At 42.2% G+C, this 21,219-nt stretch overlaps 1 protein-coding gene across 1 annotated transcript in view; it reads right to left on the bottom strand.

Annotated features, from left to right (window-relative positions):
• The window catches only part of MCM10 (minichromosome maintenance 10 replication initiation factor), a 32,177-nt gene extending 13,645 nt beyond the window's left edge, over positions 1-18,532 (bottom strand). Inside the window, exons 1-11 of the mRNA XM_058190454.1 lie at positions 18,428-18,532; positions 17,303-17,355; positions 16,541-16,855; positions 15,683-15,787; positions 12,902-13,042; positions 10,918-11,089; positions 9,307-9,472; positions 6,715-6,882; positions 5,422-5,538; positions 3,020-3,219; positions 986-1,086 (exon numbers count right to left, since the gene is read on the bottom strand). Of these exons, the coding sequence (XP_058046437.1) occupies positions 986-1,086; positions 3,020-3,219; positions 5,422-5,538; positions 6,715-6,882; positions 9,307-9,472; positions 10,918-11,089; positions 12,902-13,042; positions 15,683-15,787; positions 16,541-16,855; positions 17,303-17,309 (1,492 nt within the window). The 5' untranslated portion in view covers positions 17,310-17,355; positions 18,428-18,532. The remainder of the gene's footprint in view (positions 1-985; positions 1,087-3,019; positions 3,220-5,421; positions 5,539-6,714; positions 6,883-9,306; positions 9,473-10,917; positions 11,090-12,901; positions 13,043-15,682; positions 15,788-16,540; positions 16,856-17,302; positions 17,356-18,427) is intronic.
• Between the last annotated feature and the right edge of the window lie 2,687 nt (positions 18,533-21,219).

Below are 21,219 nucleotides of genomic sequence, written 5' to 3' on the forward strand. Positions count from 1 at the left end.
TTTCTGGTCTCCTGCCTGCCCTGAGGACTTTGCTAGGACTTTGGCAGAGCTGCAGAGGCACGCCTGATTCGGATTTCCCTGACCCGGCCGTCAGCGGAGGAGTAGGACACGACATGTACTTTATGACAGTTGCAGTGTCCCTGGGTCACGTGATCTTCCTCTTTTTTTAAAAAATAATAATTTTGTATTGATTTTTTAATTCCCCCCCCTATACACACACATAGTTTATGAACAAGAGTACTGGCCAACTCATCTTATACAATTTAGCATATTCAAATGCATTTTACTTAGTTACAAGTTTTGCCAGAATATTCTTTTTTTCATATTTTTATCCATAGCCTAATATTTCCTTGCTCATTTCCATAAGTCACATCTTCTTTCGCCCTCAAGTTCTAATTTCCCCATTTTAATTAATATTCGTTCTTTTTTATTCTTTTTTGACTCGTTTCAGTTTTTATCCTAATATATTCAAATATGTTCGGGGTTGTCTTTCTTCCATTTCACCTTCTCCTTCTCACTCCTATTCCTCCCTTCTTTTATCCTCCCTACTTTCTTCTCTCCTCTCCTGCTCCTTCTCTACTTCCCCTTCCTTTCTCCCCCTCCTCCCTACTTCCTCCATATCTGACCTTCTCTCCTATTCTTATTTCCCCTACCTTTCCTCCTCTCCTCTTCCCTTTCTTCTTTCTCTCTCCCTCCTTCTCCCTTTCCATCTCTCTCCATCCTCTTATCTCTAGGTCACGTGATCCTCTTTTGTGATCTTCGGATGAGCAAAATCTCTGGGGATGCCAGATTTGCTTAACAACCCTGGCAAGGAAGGTCGTAAAACGGGGCAAAGCTCCGTTAACAACTGTCTTGCTTAACAACGGAAATTTTGGCCTCAACTGTGGTCGTATAAATCAAGGACTACCTCTTTGGGAAAGAACCGGTCTGAAAGAGCCAGGCCTATCCAACACGGCTCGCTTCAGAGGACGGAAGGAGAAGTTACCCAATTTTTCTTTGGTTTCCTGCAGAATCGCATCCACGCCCCTCACAACCAGATTTGTCAAAGTCGTTTGGACTTTCTTTTTGGGAACGGCAGCTGCGGCCCTGAAGGGGAGACACAAGAACACAACTCAAGGGCTGGAAATCAATCCCACACGTGTCTGTTTAAAAACATTATAATTTAATTCTGATTTTATGGAGGGAAAAGTTCTAGGTTGGGTCTTTGATTAGTTTCCACTCTGTTGTGGTCCGCCAGCAGCCTGCGGAGCTGGCAACTGAGTCGGACAGCGATGAGACTGAGGAAGAGTGTGGGCCAGTCCTGGAGGCTGGGGAAGGCCCGGATGAGGGCTCTGCGTTGGAGGCTGAGGTGGGGCCAGGGCCATCGGGGAGTGAGGTATGGACTCGAGCCTCTGGAGGCTGACAGTAGTGAGGCAGAGGAACAGGAGGAGCCTGTTCCTAATGCACGCGTGAGAAGATCTGCCAGAAGGCAATAGTAGCTCAAGCAAAGAGGACGACTGCAATAGCAGCTCAAGCAAAGAGGACGAAGAGGAGTAAGGCCAAGAGATTATTGGTCCCTCCCATAAGGCTTAAAAGACCAGCAATGGCATTTGGGCTCTTTGCCGGAAAACAATGTTGATAGTTTCGTCTTCTTGCATTTATTTCTTATCGGCATCTTTTGCTTTTGAACTTTTGCCAAGAAAGGCCTTTGGCAGTTTGCCTAATTAGACCAAGGTTGGTGATAAGACTGAAGAATTGTGTTGGAAAGAATTTGCTTTGATTTAGTTTGGATGACGCTGAGAATGAGGTAATTCTCAGCTGTTCTAATAAAGTTTTTATACTGACTGAGTTTACTACTATCTACTTGGGCCTGGGTAACAACACACCCAGCTAATCTAATCTTTATGGCAGCCTCTTAAATATTGTAACCCTGCTATCATGTTATCCTTTGTCCTTTTCATGTCTAATTTAATGAAAAGAAGGACTAGGGTGACAGGATAGCAGTCCTCCAATATTTGAGGGGCTGCCCCAAAGAAGAGGGGAGTCAAGCTCTTCTCCAAAGCACCTGAAGACAGGAGAAGTAGTAATGGATGGAAACTAATCAAGGAGAGAAGCAACCTGGAACTAAGGAGGAATTTCCTGATTAATGAGAACATTAATCAACCGAATTACTTCTCTCCAGAAGTTGTGGGTGCTCCATCACTCGAGTTCTTTAAGAAGGGAGTGGACAGCCATTTGTCTCAAATGGTACAGGTCTCCTGCCTGAGCAAGGGGTTGGACTAGAAGACCTCCAAGGTCCCTTCCAATGCTGTAATTCTGTATTCTGACATGATAGCTGTCTGTCAGTATTTGAGGGGCTGCCTCAAAGAAGAGGGAGTCAAGCTATTCTCCAAAGCACCTGAGGGCAGGACAAGAAGCAATGGGTGGAAACTAATCAAAGAAGCAACCTAGAACTAAGAATAAACTTCCTGACAATGAGAACAATTAACCAGTGGAACAGCTTGACACCAGAAGTTGTGAATGCTCCAACACGAAGTTTTTAAAATGTTGGATGACCATTTGTCTGAAGTGGTGTAGGGTTTCCTGCCTAAGCAGAGGGTTGGACTAGAAGACCTCCAAAGTCCCTCCCAACTCTGTTATTCTATTCTATTCTGATAGCAGCCTTCCAATATCTCAGGGGCTGCCCCCAAAGAAGAGGGAGTCAAGCTATTCTCCAAAGCCCTTGAAGGCAGGACAAGAAGCAACGGATGGAAACTAACCAAGGAGAGAAGCAACCTGGGATTAAGGAGACATTTCCTGACAATGAGAACAATTAACCAGTGGAATGGAAGTTGCCTTCAGAAGTTAGGGGTGTTCCCATCACTGGAGGCTTTTAAGAAGAGATTTGACAGCCACCTATCTGAAATGGTATGGGATCTCCAGCCTGAGCAGGGGGTTGGACTAGAAGACCTCCAAGGTCCCTTCCAACTCTGTTAATCTAATTAAACCAAACTCCGGGGCCCAGATCACCCTTAAAAAGCGCAGAGAAGCATTTTCATACACGGAGGCAGCGTAAGCCGCCGAGGAAACCCCTCCATAGTAGAAACCGTCTTGGCACAGCTTCTCTTTCAAGCCGAGGTTCCGCTTGGCTGTCCGTTTCGGTGCCCGGGTGGTGGAGAAAGCGGACTGCAGGTCTGCCCTCTTCGAGCTCCGCTTTCGATACTCGGATTGTATGTGATACTGACAATACTCACACTCGCTCTAAAAACCGGAGACACAAATGAGTCCGTGAAACTGAGACGCTGATCAAAAATAATATATATTTTTTTAAAAAAATATAAATTAATAATGTAAATAATAAATAGATAAACTCCATTTGCACCTAGCAGGGATTCCCCTTAGAGGTCGAACACGTCTTTTAAAGTGGGCAGAGGAAATGTATTTATTTAGTATTAATTTATACCCCGTTTTTACAGACAGTTCTCAACTTACAGCCGTTTGTTCAGTGACCGTTTGAATTTCTGATGATGTTGAAAACAGGGACTTATGACCGCTTTTCACACTCACAACTGCATCCCTGCAGTCACGTGACCAAAATTCAGATGTTTGGCCACCGACTCATATTTACGACGGTCGCAGTGTCTCCCGGGGTCATGTGATCCCCTTTTGCGATCTTCTGACAAGCAAAGCCAATGGGGGAGCCAGATTCGCTTAACAAGCAGCTGACTAACTTTTCAGTTGCAGCGGTTCACTTAGCAACCGTGGGAAGAAAGCTCGTAAAATGGGGCAGAAGTCACTTAACAACCGTCTCGCTGAGCAACAGAAAGCTTGGGCTCAATGTGTGGTCGTAAGTCGAGGAATCCCTCTGTTATTTTTAAGAATAAAATTTGTAGTGGAGGGAGAGTTCTTGGCCAACCATTGTGGTTATCATTTGCCTTTAAATGTTTCCATGATCCTGGTATACTCATATGCAAATACGAACAAGATATGAAAAAGATGCTAAATTATATGAATTACGGGACCGCCTGCTGCTACCAAATACCTCTCACCGACCCGTGCGCTCTCACAGAGAGGGACTCCTCAGGGTGCCGTCAGCTAGGCAGTGCCGTCTGGCGACGCCCAGGGGAAGGGCCTTCTCTGTGGGGGCTCCCACCCTCTGGAACGAACTCCCCCCAGGACTTCGTCAACTTCTGGACCTCCGAACCTTCCACCGCGAGCTTAAAACACATCTATTCATCTGCGCAGGACTGGACTAGATTTTAAATTTATATTGGTTTTAATGGGTTTTATTATTTATATTGTTCTTTTTAATAAATTTGGCTATGTAGAATAAGTTTTTTAAATTGTTATTTTATTCTGTATTTATATGTACCTTTTTATCTGCCTGTGAACCGCCCTGAGTCCCTAGGGAGATAGGGCGGTATATAAATGTGATAAATAAATTAAAAAAAAAAAATGATTATTATTTTGAAATGACAGAACTGGATAGGATACTTACAGGAACAGATGATAAAATAATTAAAAAAAAATATACAATTACTTAGTATTGATCTAGAAGAACAAGTAAAAGAAACAATGATAGCTTGGGCAAAAATTTTTGGATATTCAGTTGAGTTAGATAAATGGCAACAATTATGGGAAAGGATTTACAAATTAACAGTGACCACAGCATATAAAGAAAATCAATATGCAGTAAAATGTTTTACAGATGGCACATGCCACCTGAAAAACTGGCAAAAATGTTTAAAGATAAATGAGCTAAATGCTGGAAATGTCATCAGATACCAGGATCGTATTATCATATGTGGTGGACATGTCCAAAAGCAAAAAACTATTGGATTAAAATTAAAATATGGTTAGAAGAAATGATACAACATATAGATTTAAAACCTGAACTGTTCCTAGTGGGTATCCTACCAGAGCAATTTAGTAAAGAAAATATATACATTTGATTAAACACATAATAACTGCAGCGAGGATAGTATTTGCACAAAGATGGAAAGCAGAGAAAATCCCGACAGAGGGAGAAGTAATTAAGAAAATATTGGATTGTGCAGAACTGAAGAGATTGACTTTGACAAAGAGAGAGAGAGAGAGAGGAATCTGAATATTTTAAGATACGGGAACAATTTTACCATTGGTTAGAGAAGAAATATATAGGGAGAGCAATGTTGTAATGAAACACAGGAAGAAGAAAGAGGTGAGAGAAGATTGATAAATGTGTTAATAGAAAAGTAAGAAATGGGGGAGAAATGTTACAATAAATGAAATGATGACATTATGAAATGATTAACATTGGAGAACAAGACACAAAAGATTCACTCAGATGAAGCACTGAACGATTATGTGTTGTATGTTTGTTTGTTTATAAAAAAAAGTTTTCATAATCCCGCCCCCCCCAACTGTAATTTGCAGGTAATATCTACCTGTACAAAAACCTGAGAGCCCAAATACCCTTTTTACCTGATTAACTATCTGAGTGCAGGGTTCTCCATTTTTCTTCCTCGCTTTGCAAGTTCCCAAGTCCATGGCTTCCCCCAAAATCAGGATCTTTTGAGGATGATCGACAGACAGAGACACCTGAGAAGAAAGAGGGAGGCAGCTTTCGGCTTTCAGGAAGCTGAACGGATTTACATCCAATATCGTTACAGATTAAGGGCCCTTATCAAGCAAATATTTTCTCAGCAGTTTTAATCGCATTTTCATGGCGGGAGGAAGGCAAATATTGTGGCTTAGTTCCTTGGGAAAAGCAGCTTTGATTTTCTTACACAAAAGGCCTTGTAGCTGCCCAACGAGGAAGATTTAATTCCACGAAAATGATTCTGGACTGACTGATGTTCAAACAGCTGCTGAGATGTTTCTCCTACTCTTTTTGTTGGATCTGAGCTGGGTTGGTCACTGGGACCAGAGGTTTGTCTTCTGAGCTTTGGGACTCGCGCTGAAGCTCATCTTCAGGGAACTTCTCTCTAGCAGAGCGCAACTAACAAGGACACATTCAATTTTGCAGCTAACTAAGATTGTTGGATGGGCAGAGACAAAAACAGCCGGGGAAATGATTGAAGCCTGGGAAAAAGGCCCCTCATCAGTCAACAGGGGTGCTGATTTACCACCAGCTTATCAAGTACTTAGAAGGTGAGAGCTTGGCAACATGAAGAGACAACAGCCAACAATTTAATAGTCGGCCATCAACACCCCAATCGACAACAAAAAAGCACCATATAAATACCACACACAGAGCAGCAAACACTCCGCTGGAGAGAAGTTCCTTGAAGATGGGCTCCAGAAGTCCAAAAGACAAAACCTCTGGTCCTGGTGACCGACCCAGATTGGACACGTAGATTTCCCTTCATTCAACTTTGTTTTTGTTCTGCAGACAACTCCAAACACTCAAGTTGTGTCCGGATCACAATCTGTTCTGGGCATGGCAGAGTTTGTGAGTGGAAGGGCCCTCTCAAGGAGGTCCTCTCCTGGGAGACACCCCAATTGCTCCTCGACACTGTTCAGAGAACTTTCTTCTGGCTTTCAAACCAGGGGACCTTCAAGGATGATAGCTAACAGGAGAGAGTTTTCTCCTATTTCACTTCAGGACTGGTTCCCGAGTGAAGAACCCCTCAGAAACGTAGGAGAAGCTCACAGATTTCTCCTTTTCTTCTCCCACCAAGAAAATCCATCCCCACCTTACACTACAGAAAATGGTTATGAGGTGTTTGTTGAGGCAAAGATCTAGAGGCCTTCCGGCCCAACCTTTATCCGTACCTCCTCTGATCCTTCCTTGGGTTTCATCGGGTTAGCGTTGAGGAGGCCTACAACCATGCCTTGATCTGTCTTCCAGTGCTCTTTGTGAACGTCGCCAAACAGGAAGAGGGAGATGGACCTGCTGAAGTCACGCAGGTCGTTCAGGTGCCAAATGCTGAACGTTTTACCCTGAAAGAGAAGCAAGAGGAAAAAAAAGCGCCTTCTTGCATTAATTTGCAATAATCGGTTTACGTGGTTAATTGGTGGCACAGTTAGAATGCAGTAATTGCAGGCTGACTCTGCCCACTGCCAACATTTCGATCTTGACTGGCGCAAGGTTGACTCAGCCTTCCATCTCTCTGAGGTCGGTAAAACGAGGACCCCGTTTGTCGGTGGGCAAAATGCCGACTCTGTAAACCGCTTAGAGAGGGCAGTAAAGCATTGTGAAGCGGTACATAAGTGCTATTGCAATATCTTCCTTCCTCTCTCTCTCTCCCCTTTCCTTCGTTCTTTCTCCCTTTCCTCTTTTTTCTTCCTCTGAGCTGTGGTGGCGCAGTGGTGAGAATGCAGGATTGCAGGCTAAACTCTGCCCACTGCCAGCAGTTCGATCCTGACCAACTCAAGGTTGAGCCTTCTTTCTTCCTTCCTTCCTTCCTTCCATCCATCCATGGTGGTGCAGTGGTTAGAATGCAGGATTGCAGGCTAACTCTGCCCACTGCCAGCAGTTTGATCCTGGCCAACACAAAGTTGACCCTTCCTTCCTTCCATCCATCTATCCATCCATGGTGGTGCAGTGGTTACAATGCAGGATTGCAGGCTAACTCGATCCTGAGTGGCTCAAGGTTGACTCAGCCTTCCGTCTTTCTGAGGTTGGTAAAAGGAGGATCCCGATTGTTGGGGGGGGGGGGGGGGAAAGGCTGACTTTTAAATCACTTAGAGAGGGCCGTAAAAACACCATGAAGCGGTTTATAAGTCGAAGTGTTATTGCTATTGCTAAATTATTATTGTTAGATATTTGGTTAATTGCTAAGCTTTGGACCATTCACCTCCTACATATGGATATAAGACTGTGCATGTCCTCGACTTACAACAGTTCATTTAGTGACCGTTCAGAGTTACAACGGCACTGAAAAAAAGAGAACGATGACCATTTTCCAGACTTACGACCGTTGCATCATCCCTATGCTCACGTGATTTTACATTCGGATGCTTGACAACCGGTTCATATTTATGACGATTGCAGTATCCTGTGTGTGTGTGAGTGAGAGAGAGAGAGAGAGAGAGACGTGATCCCCCTTCTGATAAGCAAAGTCAATGGGGAAGCCCGATTCACTTATCAACGGTGTTGCTAACTTAACCACTGCAGGGTGCCAAAGAAGACAAAGGTTTGTGATAAGGCCGAAGGACTTTGTTTTGGACTTAATTTGGATGAAGCTGAGAATGAAGTAGTTCTCAGCTGTTCTAATAAAATATGTTTGTTTAGGACTGATTGTGTCTGGTAATAACTAACCCTAACCCTAACCCCTCCCTGTCAAAGACCTTGGAGTTTTCATATCAAATGACCTAAATGCCAAAGCCCACTGAAACTACATAGCAAAAAAAGCTCTAAGAGTTGTAAACCTAATCTTATGTAGCTTCTTTTCCAAAAACTCTACACTACTAACCAGAGCATACAAAACATTTGCCAGACCTATTCTTGAATACAGCTCATCTGTCTGGAACCCATACCACATCTCTGACATTAATACTATCGAACGTGTCCAGAAATATTTTACTAGAAGAGTTCTTCACTCCTCCGAAAACAACAAAATACCTTATACCACCAGGCTTGAAATCCTGGGATTAGAAAACTTAGAACTCCGCCGACTCCGACATGATCTGTGTTTAACACACAGAATCATCTATTGTAATGTCCTTCCTGTAAAATACTACTTCAGCTTCAATCGCAACAATACAAGAGCAAACAATAGATTCAAACTTAATGTCAACCGCTTCAAACTTGATTGCAGAAAATATGACTTTTGTAACAGAGTTGTTAACTCTTGGAACTCATTACCTGACTCTATAGTCTCTACTCAAAACCCCAAAATCTTCAACCAAAAACTGTCTACTATTGACCTCACCCCATTCCTAAGAGGACTATAAGGGGCGTGCATAAGAGCACAAAAGTGCCTACCGTTCCTGTCCTATTGTTCCCTTCATTATAGTATTATATGCATACTTTTACTTATACTTTTACTTATATATACTTTTTCTCTCATGATGGGTTATTTGTTTATGTTGATGATTGTATATACTGTTGTGACAAAATGAAATAAAACAAAACAAAACAAAACTACTTGGGCCTAGGTCACAACATCTTCCCCCTCGGAGCTCTAAGGTTGCCTGGATGCTGACCCTGGTTCCCACGCCGCCTCTTCCTCTTCTTCCTCCTCCTCCTCCTCCTCCTCCTTCTCCGATTTGTCTGCGGGAGGGGCCAGCAGCCGACAGGCCACAACACAATACAGCAAGTGAGAAATTCATAGGAATGTATGGCTTGGTTCTCTGGCCATCCAGGGATGGAGACGGTCAGCAGAAGGCCGAAGAGACCCGAGCAAACATTCAAGCACTTACATTGTTGGTGCTTTGAGGAGTCATTTTCTTTATTATGACGCCAAAGGTGACCCAATCCACCTCTTCAAGATTTGACGATCGGAGTTTGTCTTGTACTTGAGACAGCCTAATCAGCTTCCGCCCGGTCATTTTCCTCTCCATCTCGGCCGAAGAGACGCGAGGTTTTCTGCAAATAAATCAGAAATCTCCATCAGAGGAGGGACGCCTTAACCGTCCGTCGTTCGTCACAACCAGGAGGCTGAGCGACCAGAAAAGGAAGGGGTTTCTAACATTCACGTTGGCGCAGTGGTTAGAGTGCAGTACTGCAGGCTACTTCTGCGGACTGCCGGCTGCCCGCAATTTGGCAATTCAAATCTCACCAGGCTCAAGGTTGACTCAGCCTTCTTAGTTATCCAAGACTGGTTCATTCTGTCTTGAGCTAGAGAATTTTGGAAGACATGAGGTTGGTGCAAACTAATTGTGTGAAAGGCTGGTCAGAACCTTTTGTGAGATCTTTTTTTTTGTGGGGCGTGCTTAAGAGTCCTATTGTTTCCTTTCGTTATATCCAGTTAATATAGTTATTACATACTTATATATATATATATATGCTTATATATTACATAGTTATTTTCATGCTTATATATACTGTTGTGACAAAATAAATAAATAAATAAAATAAAATCTTTTTAGTCACAGGGAAAAACAACCCCATTATATGTACTCAAGATCACTTAGAATGCAATATTGCAGGCTATCTCTGCCCACTGCCAGCAGTTCGATCCTAACCAGCTCCAGGTTGACTCAACCTTCCATCCTTCCGAGGTGGGTAAAATGAGGACCCAGATTGTTGGGGGCAAGAGGCTGACTCTATAAACCGCTTAGAGAGGGCTGTAAAGCACTGTGAAGTGGTATATAATAAGTCTAAGTGCTATTGCTATTTATCAAAAATACTCAGCCTAAAAAGTCTTGAGTAACAAATTTGGCTTGAGAACTCCTTAAAATAAAGAATTATTTTTTTTAAAAGCCCAGACAAAGTCCTTAAGATTGAAAACATCATGGCTTGAAAAGTCTTAGCGAGGTTTTCAGGTGCTTCTCATGAGTAGTTAGTCCTTGATTTACAACCATTTGTTTTTGTGACAGTTCCAAGTTTCAATGGGACTAAAAACACTGAGTTATGATCGTTTTTCATATTTAACAACGGTTGCAGCATCCCCTTAATAATCCAATAATCAAAATTCAGAGGCTTGGTAACTGACTCATATTTATGACGGTGGTGGGGTCACAAAATCCCCCTTTTGTGACTTTTGACAAGCAAAATCAGCGGGGAATCCAGATTCACTTAACAACCGGGTTACTAACTTAACAACGGCAATGATTCACTTAACGGCAATGGCAAGGAAGGGCATAAAATGGGGCGGAATTCACCTAATAACTACCTCGCTTAGCAACAGATATTTTGGGCTCAATTGTGGCTGTAAGTCGAGGACTACCTGTCATACAGCCAGAATAAAACTATGCCCTTGATGTCGATGACAGAACTGTTCTTAGCAAGAAATGTATATAATTACCCTTGTGATCCACATACCATTTAAAAATAATAATTATGAAGTTATTTCAGATAAGTTTGCTCACCTTAATTTCAAACCAGAGTAGATTTCCACGGACACATTTTGATTTTTGACCTCGGAATTTTTTATTATTGGGATTTTCTTACTGGAATCCGCAGCAGGTCTGTTTCCAACCACAGATTTGAGTGGCTGAGAGAAAAGACCAGACGTAGCTTGTGAAGTGCGGTTCTTATTCACTAAGGAGCAGAAGACAAAAAATACCCCATTATTTATTTTATTTATTTTATTTTGTCACAACAATATATGTAGGTATCATACAAAAAGATTATATAGTAAATAAACACATACATGGGTAAATATAAGGAGGTATAAGCATCTATATATATATATATGAAGAAGAAAAGAAAAACAATAGGACAGGAACGGTAGGCACGTTTGTGTGCTTATGCACGCCCCTTATGGTCCTCTTAGGAATGTGGTGAGGTCAATAGTAGAAAGTTTTTGGATAAAACTTTTAGGATTATGGGAAGAGACCACAGAGTCGGGTAAAGTATTCCAAGCACTGATGATTCTGTTACAGAAGTCATATTTTCTGCAATCTAGATTAAAGCGGTTGACATTAAGTTTAAATCTATTGGTTGCTCTTGTATTATTGCAGTTAAAGCTGAAGTAGTCTTTAACAGGAAGGACATTACAATAGATGATTCTGTGAGTTAAACTTAGGTCTTGTCGAAGGCGACGGAGTTCCAAGTTTTCTAAGCCTAGGATTTCAAGTCTGGTGGGATAGGGTATTTTATTGTTTTCAGAGGAATGGAGAACTCTTCTTGTAAAATATTTCTGGACACGTTCAATTGTATTGATGTTAGAGATGTGGTGAGGGTTCCAAACAGGCAAGCTGTATTCTAGAATTGGTCTAGCAAATGTTTTATATGCTCTGGTTAGTAGTGTGGTGTTTTTGGAAAAGAAGCTACGCAAAATTATCCCAGAAGAAAACTAAAAAAACAACATGGAGGAAAAAGACTTAAAAATGGAAGCTTTTTTTCTCAAACTTCTCTGTTCAACAATAAGTGGCTAATTATTCCCAGGGGAATAAAATTGCAAATCAGCTATCATCAATTCTGCCTGCAGGTGTTGTTGTAGTAGGTTTTTTTTAAAGAAAATGTTTAAAAAAACAACAACAGAAGGTGCTGACAGCCCCAAAACACAGATAAATATTTTTCCCCACATGAATAAATCATTCTGATTTACTTTGTTCTTTTCAGCAACAGAGAACATGCTAAAAAAAAACCTGTGTTCTTCTCCAAGGTCTCATTTATGATGACACCTTACATTCCAGATGCAGAATATAATCTGCACAAGCCTATTTTGCATTTTACTATATCAACTCCCAAGCCGTGAAGGCACTGCCTTAAAAACACGTCTTCACCATTTCAAAGATATGAAAGAAGCAGATTTTATAAGAGTAACAGAGTTGGAAGGGACCTTGGAGGTCTTCCAGTCCAACCCGCTGCTCAAGCAGGAGACCCTACATCCTCCCACACAAATGGCTGTCCAGTCTCTTCTTGAAAGCCTCCAGAGATGGAGAAGGAAGGAAGGAAGGAAGGAAGGAAGGAAGGAAGGAAGGAAGGATAACAGAGTTGGAAGGGACCTTGGAGGTCTTCCAGTCCAACCCGTTGCTCAAGCAGGAGACCCTACATCCTCCCACACAAATGGCTGTCCAGTCTCTTCTTAAAAGCCTCCAGAGATGAAGCACCAACAACTTCTGGAGGCAAACTGTTCCACTGGTTAATTGTCCTGTCAGGAAATTTCTTAGTTCTAAGTTGCTTCTCTCCTTGATTAGTTTCCATTCATTGTTTCTTGTCCTGCCTTCAGGTGCTTTGGAGAATAGCTTGACTCCCTCTTCTTTGGGGCAGCCCCTCAAATATTGGAACAGTGCTATCACGACACCCCGAGTCCTTCTTTTGACCATACTAGACATACCCAGTTCCTGCAATCGTTCTTTTACAACACTCTGCCAGAAATCAAGCAGAAGGAATAGCTTAATATACCTGCAATCATAGATTTTGATTTCTGGAACTGGCTTTTCGGCAGTGCTAAAGCAGGACCGTTCAGCTGGGCTGAAAAAGACGGGCAAGGTTTTTGAACCTTGGAAGGACTCCGTTCCCTTATGACACCAGCGGTTGATTTCCCTGATCAAAGAAATCAAAAGAATGTATTAAAGTGTTATGCTTTCAACTAGAAGGTATCACAAACAGCCTCAATGCATTTACGGTGGTGCTTTGGTATTCATCGTTAATTGGTTCCGGAAGGCAGGATGAGTACGAAAAACGACGAGAACCAAACTAATTTTTCCACGAGGAATAACGTTGTGCGTCACAAGCCAGCTGACACTAACACAGCGGTTCTCAACCTGTGGGTCGGGACCTCGTTGGGGGGTCAAATGACGATTTGCCAGGGGGCCGCCTAAGACCATCGGAAATACGGGAAGTATACTTGCGAGTCGAAGAATCGCGCTCCAATGGTTGACTCCACAAGCCAGCTGCAGGCTCTTCAAATCGCTAGCCGAATTCGGCTTCAGGCGCGATGAATTAAAAAAGAGAGAACTCTTTGCTCTGATGTCTCCCTCTCAAGCCAGCTGCAATCACTCCCAATCGCTAGCCTAATCTGGCTTCAGGCGCGATAAACTTAATAGGGGAGGAGTCTCCGCTTTAATGCCTCGGTCCTCAAGGCAATCGCAAGCAGTTCAGATCGCTAGCCAAGACGGCTTCAGGCGCCATAAATTCAAAACGAAAATAATTTTACGGTTGGGGTCGCCACATCGTGGGGAATTGTATTAAAGGGGTCGCAGCACTATAAAGGTTGAGAACCACTGCGCTAACAAGTTCTAGTTTGTGCGGTGAGTGCTAAACAAATGATGAGTACCAGGACCACATTTTCGTATCAAAATGCAGCGAGTATCAAACTGGATGATTTTCAAAGCAGTTGAGTACCAAGGTACAACTGCACAGGAAGTCCTCAACTTACAACATTTTGCTTAGTGACCGTTCAACGTTACAACGGCACTGAAAAAAGTGACTCAGGACAATTTTTTCACACTTATGGCCGTTGCAATATCCTGGGTGATCTCCTTTTGCGACCTTCTGACCAGCAAAGTCGATGGGGAAGTCAGATTCACTTAACAACCTTATGTCGCTAACTTATCAACTGCTTAGCAATGGTGGCAAGAAAGGTCGTAAAATGGGGCAAGACTCACTTAAGGACTATCTCACTTAGCAACAGAAATTTTGGGCTCAATTGTGGCCGTAAGTCGAGGAGTACCGGCATAGGACAAAAGGCTTGGGTAAATATTTACGCTTAGTGTATCTCTTCCTTTGATACTTTAAGCTCAATCATATTTCAGATTTTGATGTCAAGGTTATCAGAGCTGATATTCAGCCGGTTTGTACTGATTTGGGCGAACCGGTAGCGGCGACTGCCCAGCCCCGGTGGAATGCCGTCCTATTTAGCCACGTTTTTGAGGCCAGGCACATGCGCAGAAGGCACGCATGCGAGCAAAAGGCCGGGCGCTTGCATGGAAGGCATGCGTGTGGCACGAGTGCGCACGGGGTGAAGCAGCAGTAAGAATATGTGAAACCCACCGCTGAAGATTATGCCTTTGTTTTGCTTTAATATGACACAAGATCCCGTCTCTGGCAAAGACTAGAAACAGATTTAGAAAATGAAAAGTTCAAGTGTAATTATCCAGTCTTGGAAATTGCACCATAAATCCAAACAAATTAATTTAAATGGTTGATGAGTCAATGAGTAGTATACTTAAGCACCTTTCTCTCTCTGATATATTATATAACTCCTTTGATGCTAGATTTGAATCAAGAACATTTATTAATCTGTGCCGAGTGTGACTATTGTAGAAATGACTTCTCCTCATTTCCTCATTATGATCCGAATCAGAATCACAACATTGTTTACACAAATGTATCGCTATTCTTTCTGATTATTACTTCTGACTGTATATACTTCTGCATATTACTTCTAACCAGTGGTGGGATTCAGCTGGTTCGCACCTATTTGGGAGAACCGGTTGTTAACTTTCTAAGCAATTTGGGAACCGGTTGTTGGAAGAAATCTTATTTTGTTTATTTTCTCCACTTTATAGGGCTAATCCTGTAAGGAATTGAAACATTCTGGTGTTGTTTCTAGCCTAATCTTTATTGCCCTGCTTACAGAAACTGCTTCTCTGGTTAACCCTTATTACATTGTAACAGCTAAGGTGAATTGCCCATCGACGTGAGTGATGTTGAGTTGGCCACGCCCACATGGCCACATGACCACCGAGCCACACCTACCCAGCTGGTCATTAGGGCAGAGAACTAGTTGTTAAATTATTTGAATCTCACCACTGCTTCTGACTGCCCGGAATCAGTTATGGGACCCCTCCAAATTTTAAAACCTTTCTTGCGGTAGTTAAGCAAACATGATGGGTGTAAAGAGAACATTGTGGCTGTTAGGCAAATCTATTGTCTGCTATGGACGTTTTTTTTGTTGTTTTTTTTGCCAGAAACCTGAAGTAAACATCAGTTTCTGGTGAGACCATGGGATGCTCCAAGTAACTGTAAGTACGGGCCAGTCATCAGCACTCAAAATATATTGAATATGAAAATTACATACAACGTCAAAATATCGCTAGCATTTTAACCATTCTATTGAACGCCGGCGTTCGTATAACCTTAGCAAATTGCTCAGGGTTACAATGAACGTCCATGGGATAAAATGCAAATTTGTATGTTGGAGAGAAGAATTGTCCAAAAAAGGGGGAAAAACACAATTACCAGATGTTTTCTTGCAGGGATCGGAATCAGCGGGTTTTGCTATCGCCGTCCTTCCCAACTGCTCCTGCAATTTTTTCATCTGCTCTTGCAGTTTTCTCAACTCATCTGTGAGGCGAAAAGAAGACAGACAAATATCATTGGAAGCCCAAGGTTAGGTAAATTAAAAATTAGGGAAACCCCACCCCATAAACCAATAATTAATGTGCCAGGATACATCTGAACCGTTTTGAATCTGCAGTTTTGACTCCATTTCTTTAAACCGTTATATTTTGACCCAGCTCCCCAAACACAACAAACCCCCTATAGTTAAATCAATGATTCCTTTATTAGAAGCGCCAGCAGCCCCAGCAAAAAGTTCCTCTCTTACCGCAAGCTAACAAGTCCTGCCGGCCGGTAGAGGAATAGTTCTGTCACACCTATTCATCTCCGACCCCTGCCTTTGATCCCCAGAGCTAGGGTGGGGCTTTGCTAGCAGCGCTGGCTCTTCTGTCCCAAGGACCGGCCCATAGATTTCCACTGCTCTCCTCTCCTTTGCCTTCTGCGCATCCGCGTATCAGGCACTGAACCCAGATTTTCCTCCTCTTCCTCATCAGCCACCTCCAGACCTGGGGGCTGTTGACGCTCCATCTCAGGGCTGACAGGTGACCCTCTGTCTCTCTCTGTGCCAACTCCATTCCCTCTTCCTCCTCGGAGCTCTCAGGTTGCCTTTATGCTGACCCTGACTCCCACGCCTCCTCCTCCTCCTCCTCCTTTGAACGGCCGGCAGCCAACAGGCCACAACGTGTTAAAGATTTTTGAGACAAAACCCCCAGGTTAGATAACTTTTAACCATCAGAAATGCAAGAATTATCAAGAGACCTTGAAGATCTTCCTTGGAAGGTTCTTTCACTGGATCAGGAGCTACAGGAAGGGCCGTCTTCTGAACGTTTTCTTCTTTCTTCTCTTCCTCCAACAGGTCAGTCACATCCCCAAACAGCTCAGCCACGTTTTCCTGGCTAGCTGTGGACCCCTCCTCTTCCTCTTCCACCTCCTCGGTGTAAGACTCGTCGTCTTCTGCCTCAAAGAGCAAATCATACTCATCCTGATGGTCAGCTGCTCTTTCCTTCTCTACCGAATCTTCTTCTGCTTCATTCTCCTCTAAGAGGGAAGCTAACAGGTCTAAGTCATCGTCCCCTGGAAGGAAATGGATAACGGCCCAGTTAGCAATGATCCAAGGGAGCAGCCTTTACAAACGCTTCCGCCTCCAGCTGTTTAGACCAAGCGAAACGTAAATATAATTCGACATTTAATTATATCCCTGAGAGACGAGTTTCCCATTTTCCCCTCTTGTTCAAAATCAATGCCAATTTGCTCTTTAAATATTAACGGAGGGATGCCAGCTCAATTTAAAGCTGTCCTGGAACAGATTTAACAGAGTTGGAAGGGACCTTGGAGGTCTTCTAGTCCTATCCGCTGCTTAGGCAGGAAACCCTATGCCAGCTAAATCATGTACTCTTCTATATGGATAAATGATGAGCCATTTCAGCTACAGTCGATAACTAAGCCCATGATCCTGCAGAATCCTGCACAGTGCTAAATGGGATATGATAAATTAAAAAAAAAAAAGAATTCAGTACTCACCGTCCATTCTTTCAGCAAGACCAGGAAAGACTTAAGAAAATAATTCTTGTTTTCTGGGAACATAAAAGCAACAGGAAAAACTAATAAATATAGGACTACCATACAAGTAAAGGGTGAGGAAGAAGAACATAAAAATTTATTTGAAGCTGCTAAGAGAAACCATGTATAAAACTGAGTGTTTTGAAGTAGAAAAGGCGCTGGAGGAGAATTTTAGGTCCAAACAGCTGGGGGTTAAGCTTAGCCAAACCTTTATTTTAAACTGCAATATATAAATAACTCAAGGAATTGAAAATTGCCATTGAGGATTTTTTTTTGTTTTTTGATAAGTCGGGGAGAATTTCAGGTGAGGTCAAATGGGAACAGACAATTAGCAAGGCATAATTGATAATTAACAAAACATAACAGATAATTAAATGTATTTATATTTATGCTTTTATACCATGTAAGATGCCCAGTAGTCATTTTGGATAGTGAGATGTCTGACATATAAATTTAACAAACAAATAAATACAGTCTGGATGTGTAACTAAAGCCAGAGAGAAAGAGAAAATGCAGAGGTGGCAAAAGGTGGGAGGGGAGACTTCAACTCCCAGAATTCCCCAGCCAGCACAGCTGGCTGGGGAATTCTGGGAGTTGAATTCCCCCTCCATCTTTAAAGTTAAGGTTGAGAATCATTGCAATAAGCCAAAATAACACTTTGATCCACTCTATGGGCGCAAAACTCTACCCTTGCTTTTAAACCAACACCAATAACGAGATTTTAAATTTAAAATTTAAAATTAGCCATTTTTTTCCCTTTCCTTGCGCAACTCCCATTCCTGGGATTTAAACTCTTTTTTTTTTTTTTAAATTGTACTCTTTTCCCAAGTTTGTTGAGGGGCAAAGGCTGAGCACAACTTCCCCATTGCAAGGGAAGTTGCAAAAAGCACACTTTTGCACATTGCAACTCGACTTTCCGGATCAGCTGCTTGGAATTTGAGTGCAAAATCCTTGCAATGTAATTGCTTTTCCGCCCTCTTTTGCACCGGGGACCCCTCCAAACCTCTCTTTGCCCGACGCATGGGCTGCAAGTCCCTTTTTGCAGCCTGTTTCCTCGCTGTTTTGGCGAAGCTGCGACTTTCTTACCTGGATTGCAAACTTTTTCCCTTCCGCCCAAGAAGAAACAGCGCAGAAAACCCGCCAAAAGTTTCAATTCCGACCCGCCCCCGAGGCGTCTGCACGCAATTCCGGGCATTAAACCAGGGATTTCTTTGTTAGTATCTCTATGTTACTCCATTGGAAAGGCTAGAAAGCGCGAGGCCGAAGCGGTTCCGGCGTTCATGACTGCGCGTGCGCGACAGGATGTGATTGGTGCGCTCTGCGGCCCAGCGGGCCAAAAGAGATAAGAAAATTAAGAGTCGCTCCTGTGATCCGCATGCGCAGTTGCTAGAAGCGAGAATGTAGGGATTTTTAAAACGTGGTTTATCACCCAAGTGCAACTAGCAGGGCAGAGGCTTAGTTTAGACACGTGAAGACGTGGAGCTTGCACGTCTTCACGTGTCACCATCACCAATCTCTTTCCACTTATGACTGTATGACTGTAATTTTTTTGGTGGCAATCCTTATGATTTATATTGATATACTGACCATCAATTGTGTTGTAAATGTTGTACCTTGATGAACGTATCTTTTCTTTTATGTATACTGAGAGCATCTGCACCAAGACAAATTCCTTGTGTGTCCAATCACACTTGGCCAATAAAATTCTATTCTATTCTATTCTATTCTTTGCGTCGCCTAACCTGATTTCCTCCCCACCCTTGCCTAATAGCTTAATGCATTGTGCAAGCAACCCACTGGATTTACAGTTCACCCCAGGGTTAACTGGGTTAATGTATGACCCAGGTTAAGCATGTTGTGTGAATGTAGCCAATGCATCCTTCTTCAATAAAGATTTCTTCAAATTTCTGGGTTCTATCATATCGCAAGATCTCAAATGGACAGCTAACATCAAAAACATCATTAAAAAAGGACAACAAAGAATTTTCTTTCTGCGCCAACTCAGGAAGCTCAAACTGCCCAAGGAGCTGCTGATCCAATTCTACAGAGGAATTATTGAGTCTGTCATTTGCACCTCTATAACTGTCTGGTTCGGTTCTGCAACCCAACAAGAAAAACACAGACTTCAGAGGATAATTAGAACTGCAGAAAAAATAATTGCTACCAACTTGCCTTCCATTGAGGACCTGTATACTGCACGAATCAAGAAGAGGGCCGTGAAAATATTTGCAGATCCCTCGCATCCTGGACATAAACTGTTTCAACTCCTACCCTCAAAACGACGCTATAGAGCACTGCACACCAGAACAACTAGACACAAGAACAGTTTTTTCCCGAAGGCCATCACTCTGCTAAACAAATAATTCCCTCAACACTGTCAGACTATTTACTGAATCTGCACTACTATTAATCGTTTCATAGTTCCCATCACCCATCTCTTTCCACTTATGACTGTATGACTATAACTTGTTGCTGGCAATCCTTATGATTTATATTGATATATTGATCATCAATTGTGTTGTAAATGTTGTACCTTGATGAACGTATCTTTTCTTTTATGTACACTGAGAGCATATGCACCAAGACAAATTCCTTGTGTGTCCAATCACACTTGGCCAATAAAAAATTCTATTCTATTCTATTTAAAATGCAGTTACGGTATTAGTGTAGTGTACGCATATGTACTTTTGTGCAAAAGCCACGATTCTTAAAATTTAGGAAAACTGTGATATAGGCTGTTAAGTCTGTGCTGTATTAGGAAACAGGTTCTTGCTGAAAAAGCAATTCTGCATATCTCCAGGCTTGAGTGAAGACAGGATAAAGACACCAGAGCTATATATTGGCTTTTAATATTTTAAGATTTTATTACAATGTTTGTAAACCGCCAAAAATCACCTTGAAGTGAGATGGGCAGCAAACAAATCTAACACATTTCTTTGCAATTAAGAACCATACCAAGGTATCAATAAAGAAGAATATTTGTAGGTCAGGGTTGAACTGACGGGTCCTTAGTGCTCTCTGAGCTTGCTTGTTTTCTTATGTTATCATTACCCTAACTAGGTAACATCATCAGTGCTAGTAATGTGTTCTGTCTGCAGTCCTTACGAGCACTGATGATCTTCCCTAGTTGGGTCATGAAACGTCTGCAAGAAAACAAGCATGCTCAGAGAGTACCAAGGACCCCTCAAACCAAGATAATGTAGTGATGAAGGTTCTGAACAGATCAGGATCTAAATATGGAAGCTCACTGGATATATTTGGGGCAGTTCCCTTCTCACAGCCCAACCTGCCTCACAAGGTTGTTGTTGCAAAAAAAAAGTTTTGTTGTTTTGCATTTCTGGAGGGAAAGTCCCTCATTCCTTGTAATGTGGCTACAAATTTCCTTGGCAAAGTATGGGCTTCATTTTATTTTTCCTTGTTGATAGCTTTTTTTCCTGTATGAGTATGAATCTGATGGAGACAACCCGTTAATCCACATTTCTATTATCCAAATATTGTAAACTGTTTAAATCCATGTGGCACACAGCAATTGCAATGGAGTTCTGTAATCTCTAGGAGCGTCTTGACTGCTTGCTAAGTAGAGAGGACAGAAACAGGTAAAAACCAAACCATTTACATTTAGGAATCCTTTGCTCATTAAGATGATGAATTTTTCCCTGGTACCAAGTTGTGTAGGACTGATAAGGATAAAAATAAACACTTTCATTTAGATTCAAGTTTAGTCGAATCTTGAACTATGTTACTATGACTATGGGAAAATAATTATAGGCACGATGTTGTCTTTTATAATTGGTTTGCCAAGATGTCTGTTTTTATGGTTGGTTCATAGTGATGTACGCTGTTCAAAATTATGTAAAAAAAGGCAATTTCTCCAAAGC

This window comes from Ahaetulla prasina, chromosome 7 (assembly GCF_028640845.1).
Source record: "Ahaetulla prasina isolate Xishuangbanna chromosome 7, ASM2864084v1, whole genome shotgun sequence".
NCBI classification, from domain to species: Eukaryota; Metazoa; Chordata; class Lepidosauria; order Squamata; family Colubridae; genus Ahaetulla; species Ahaetulla prasina.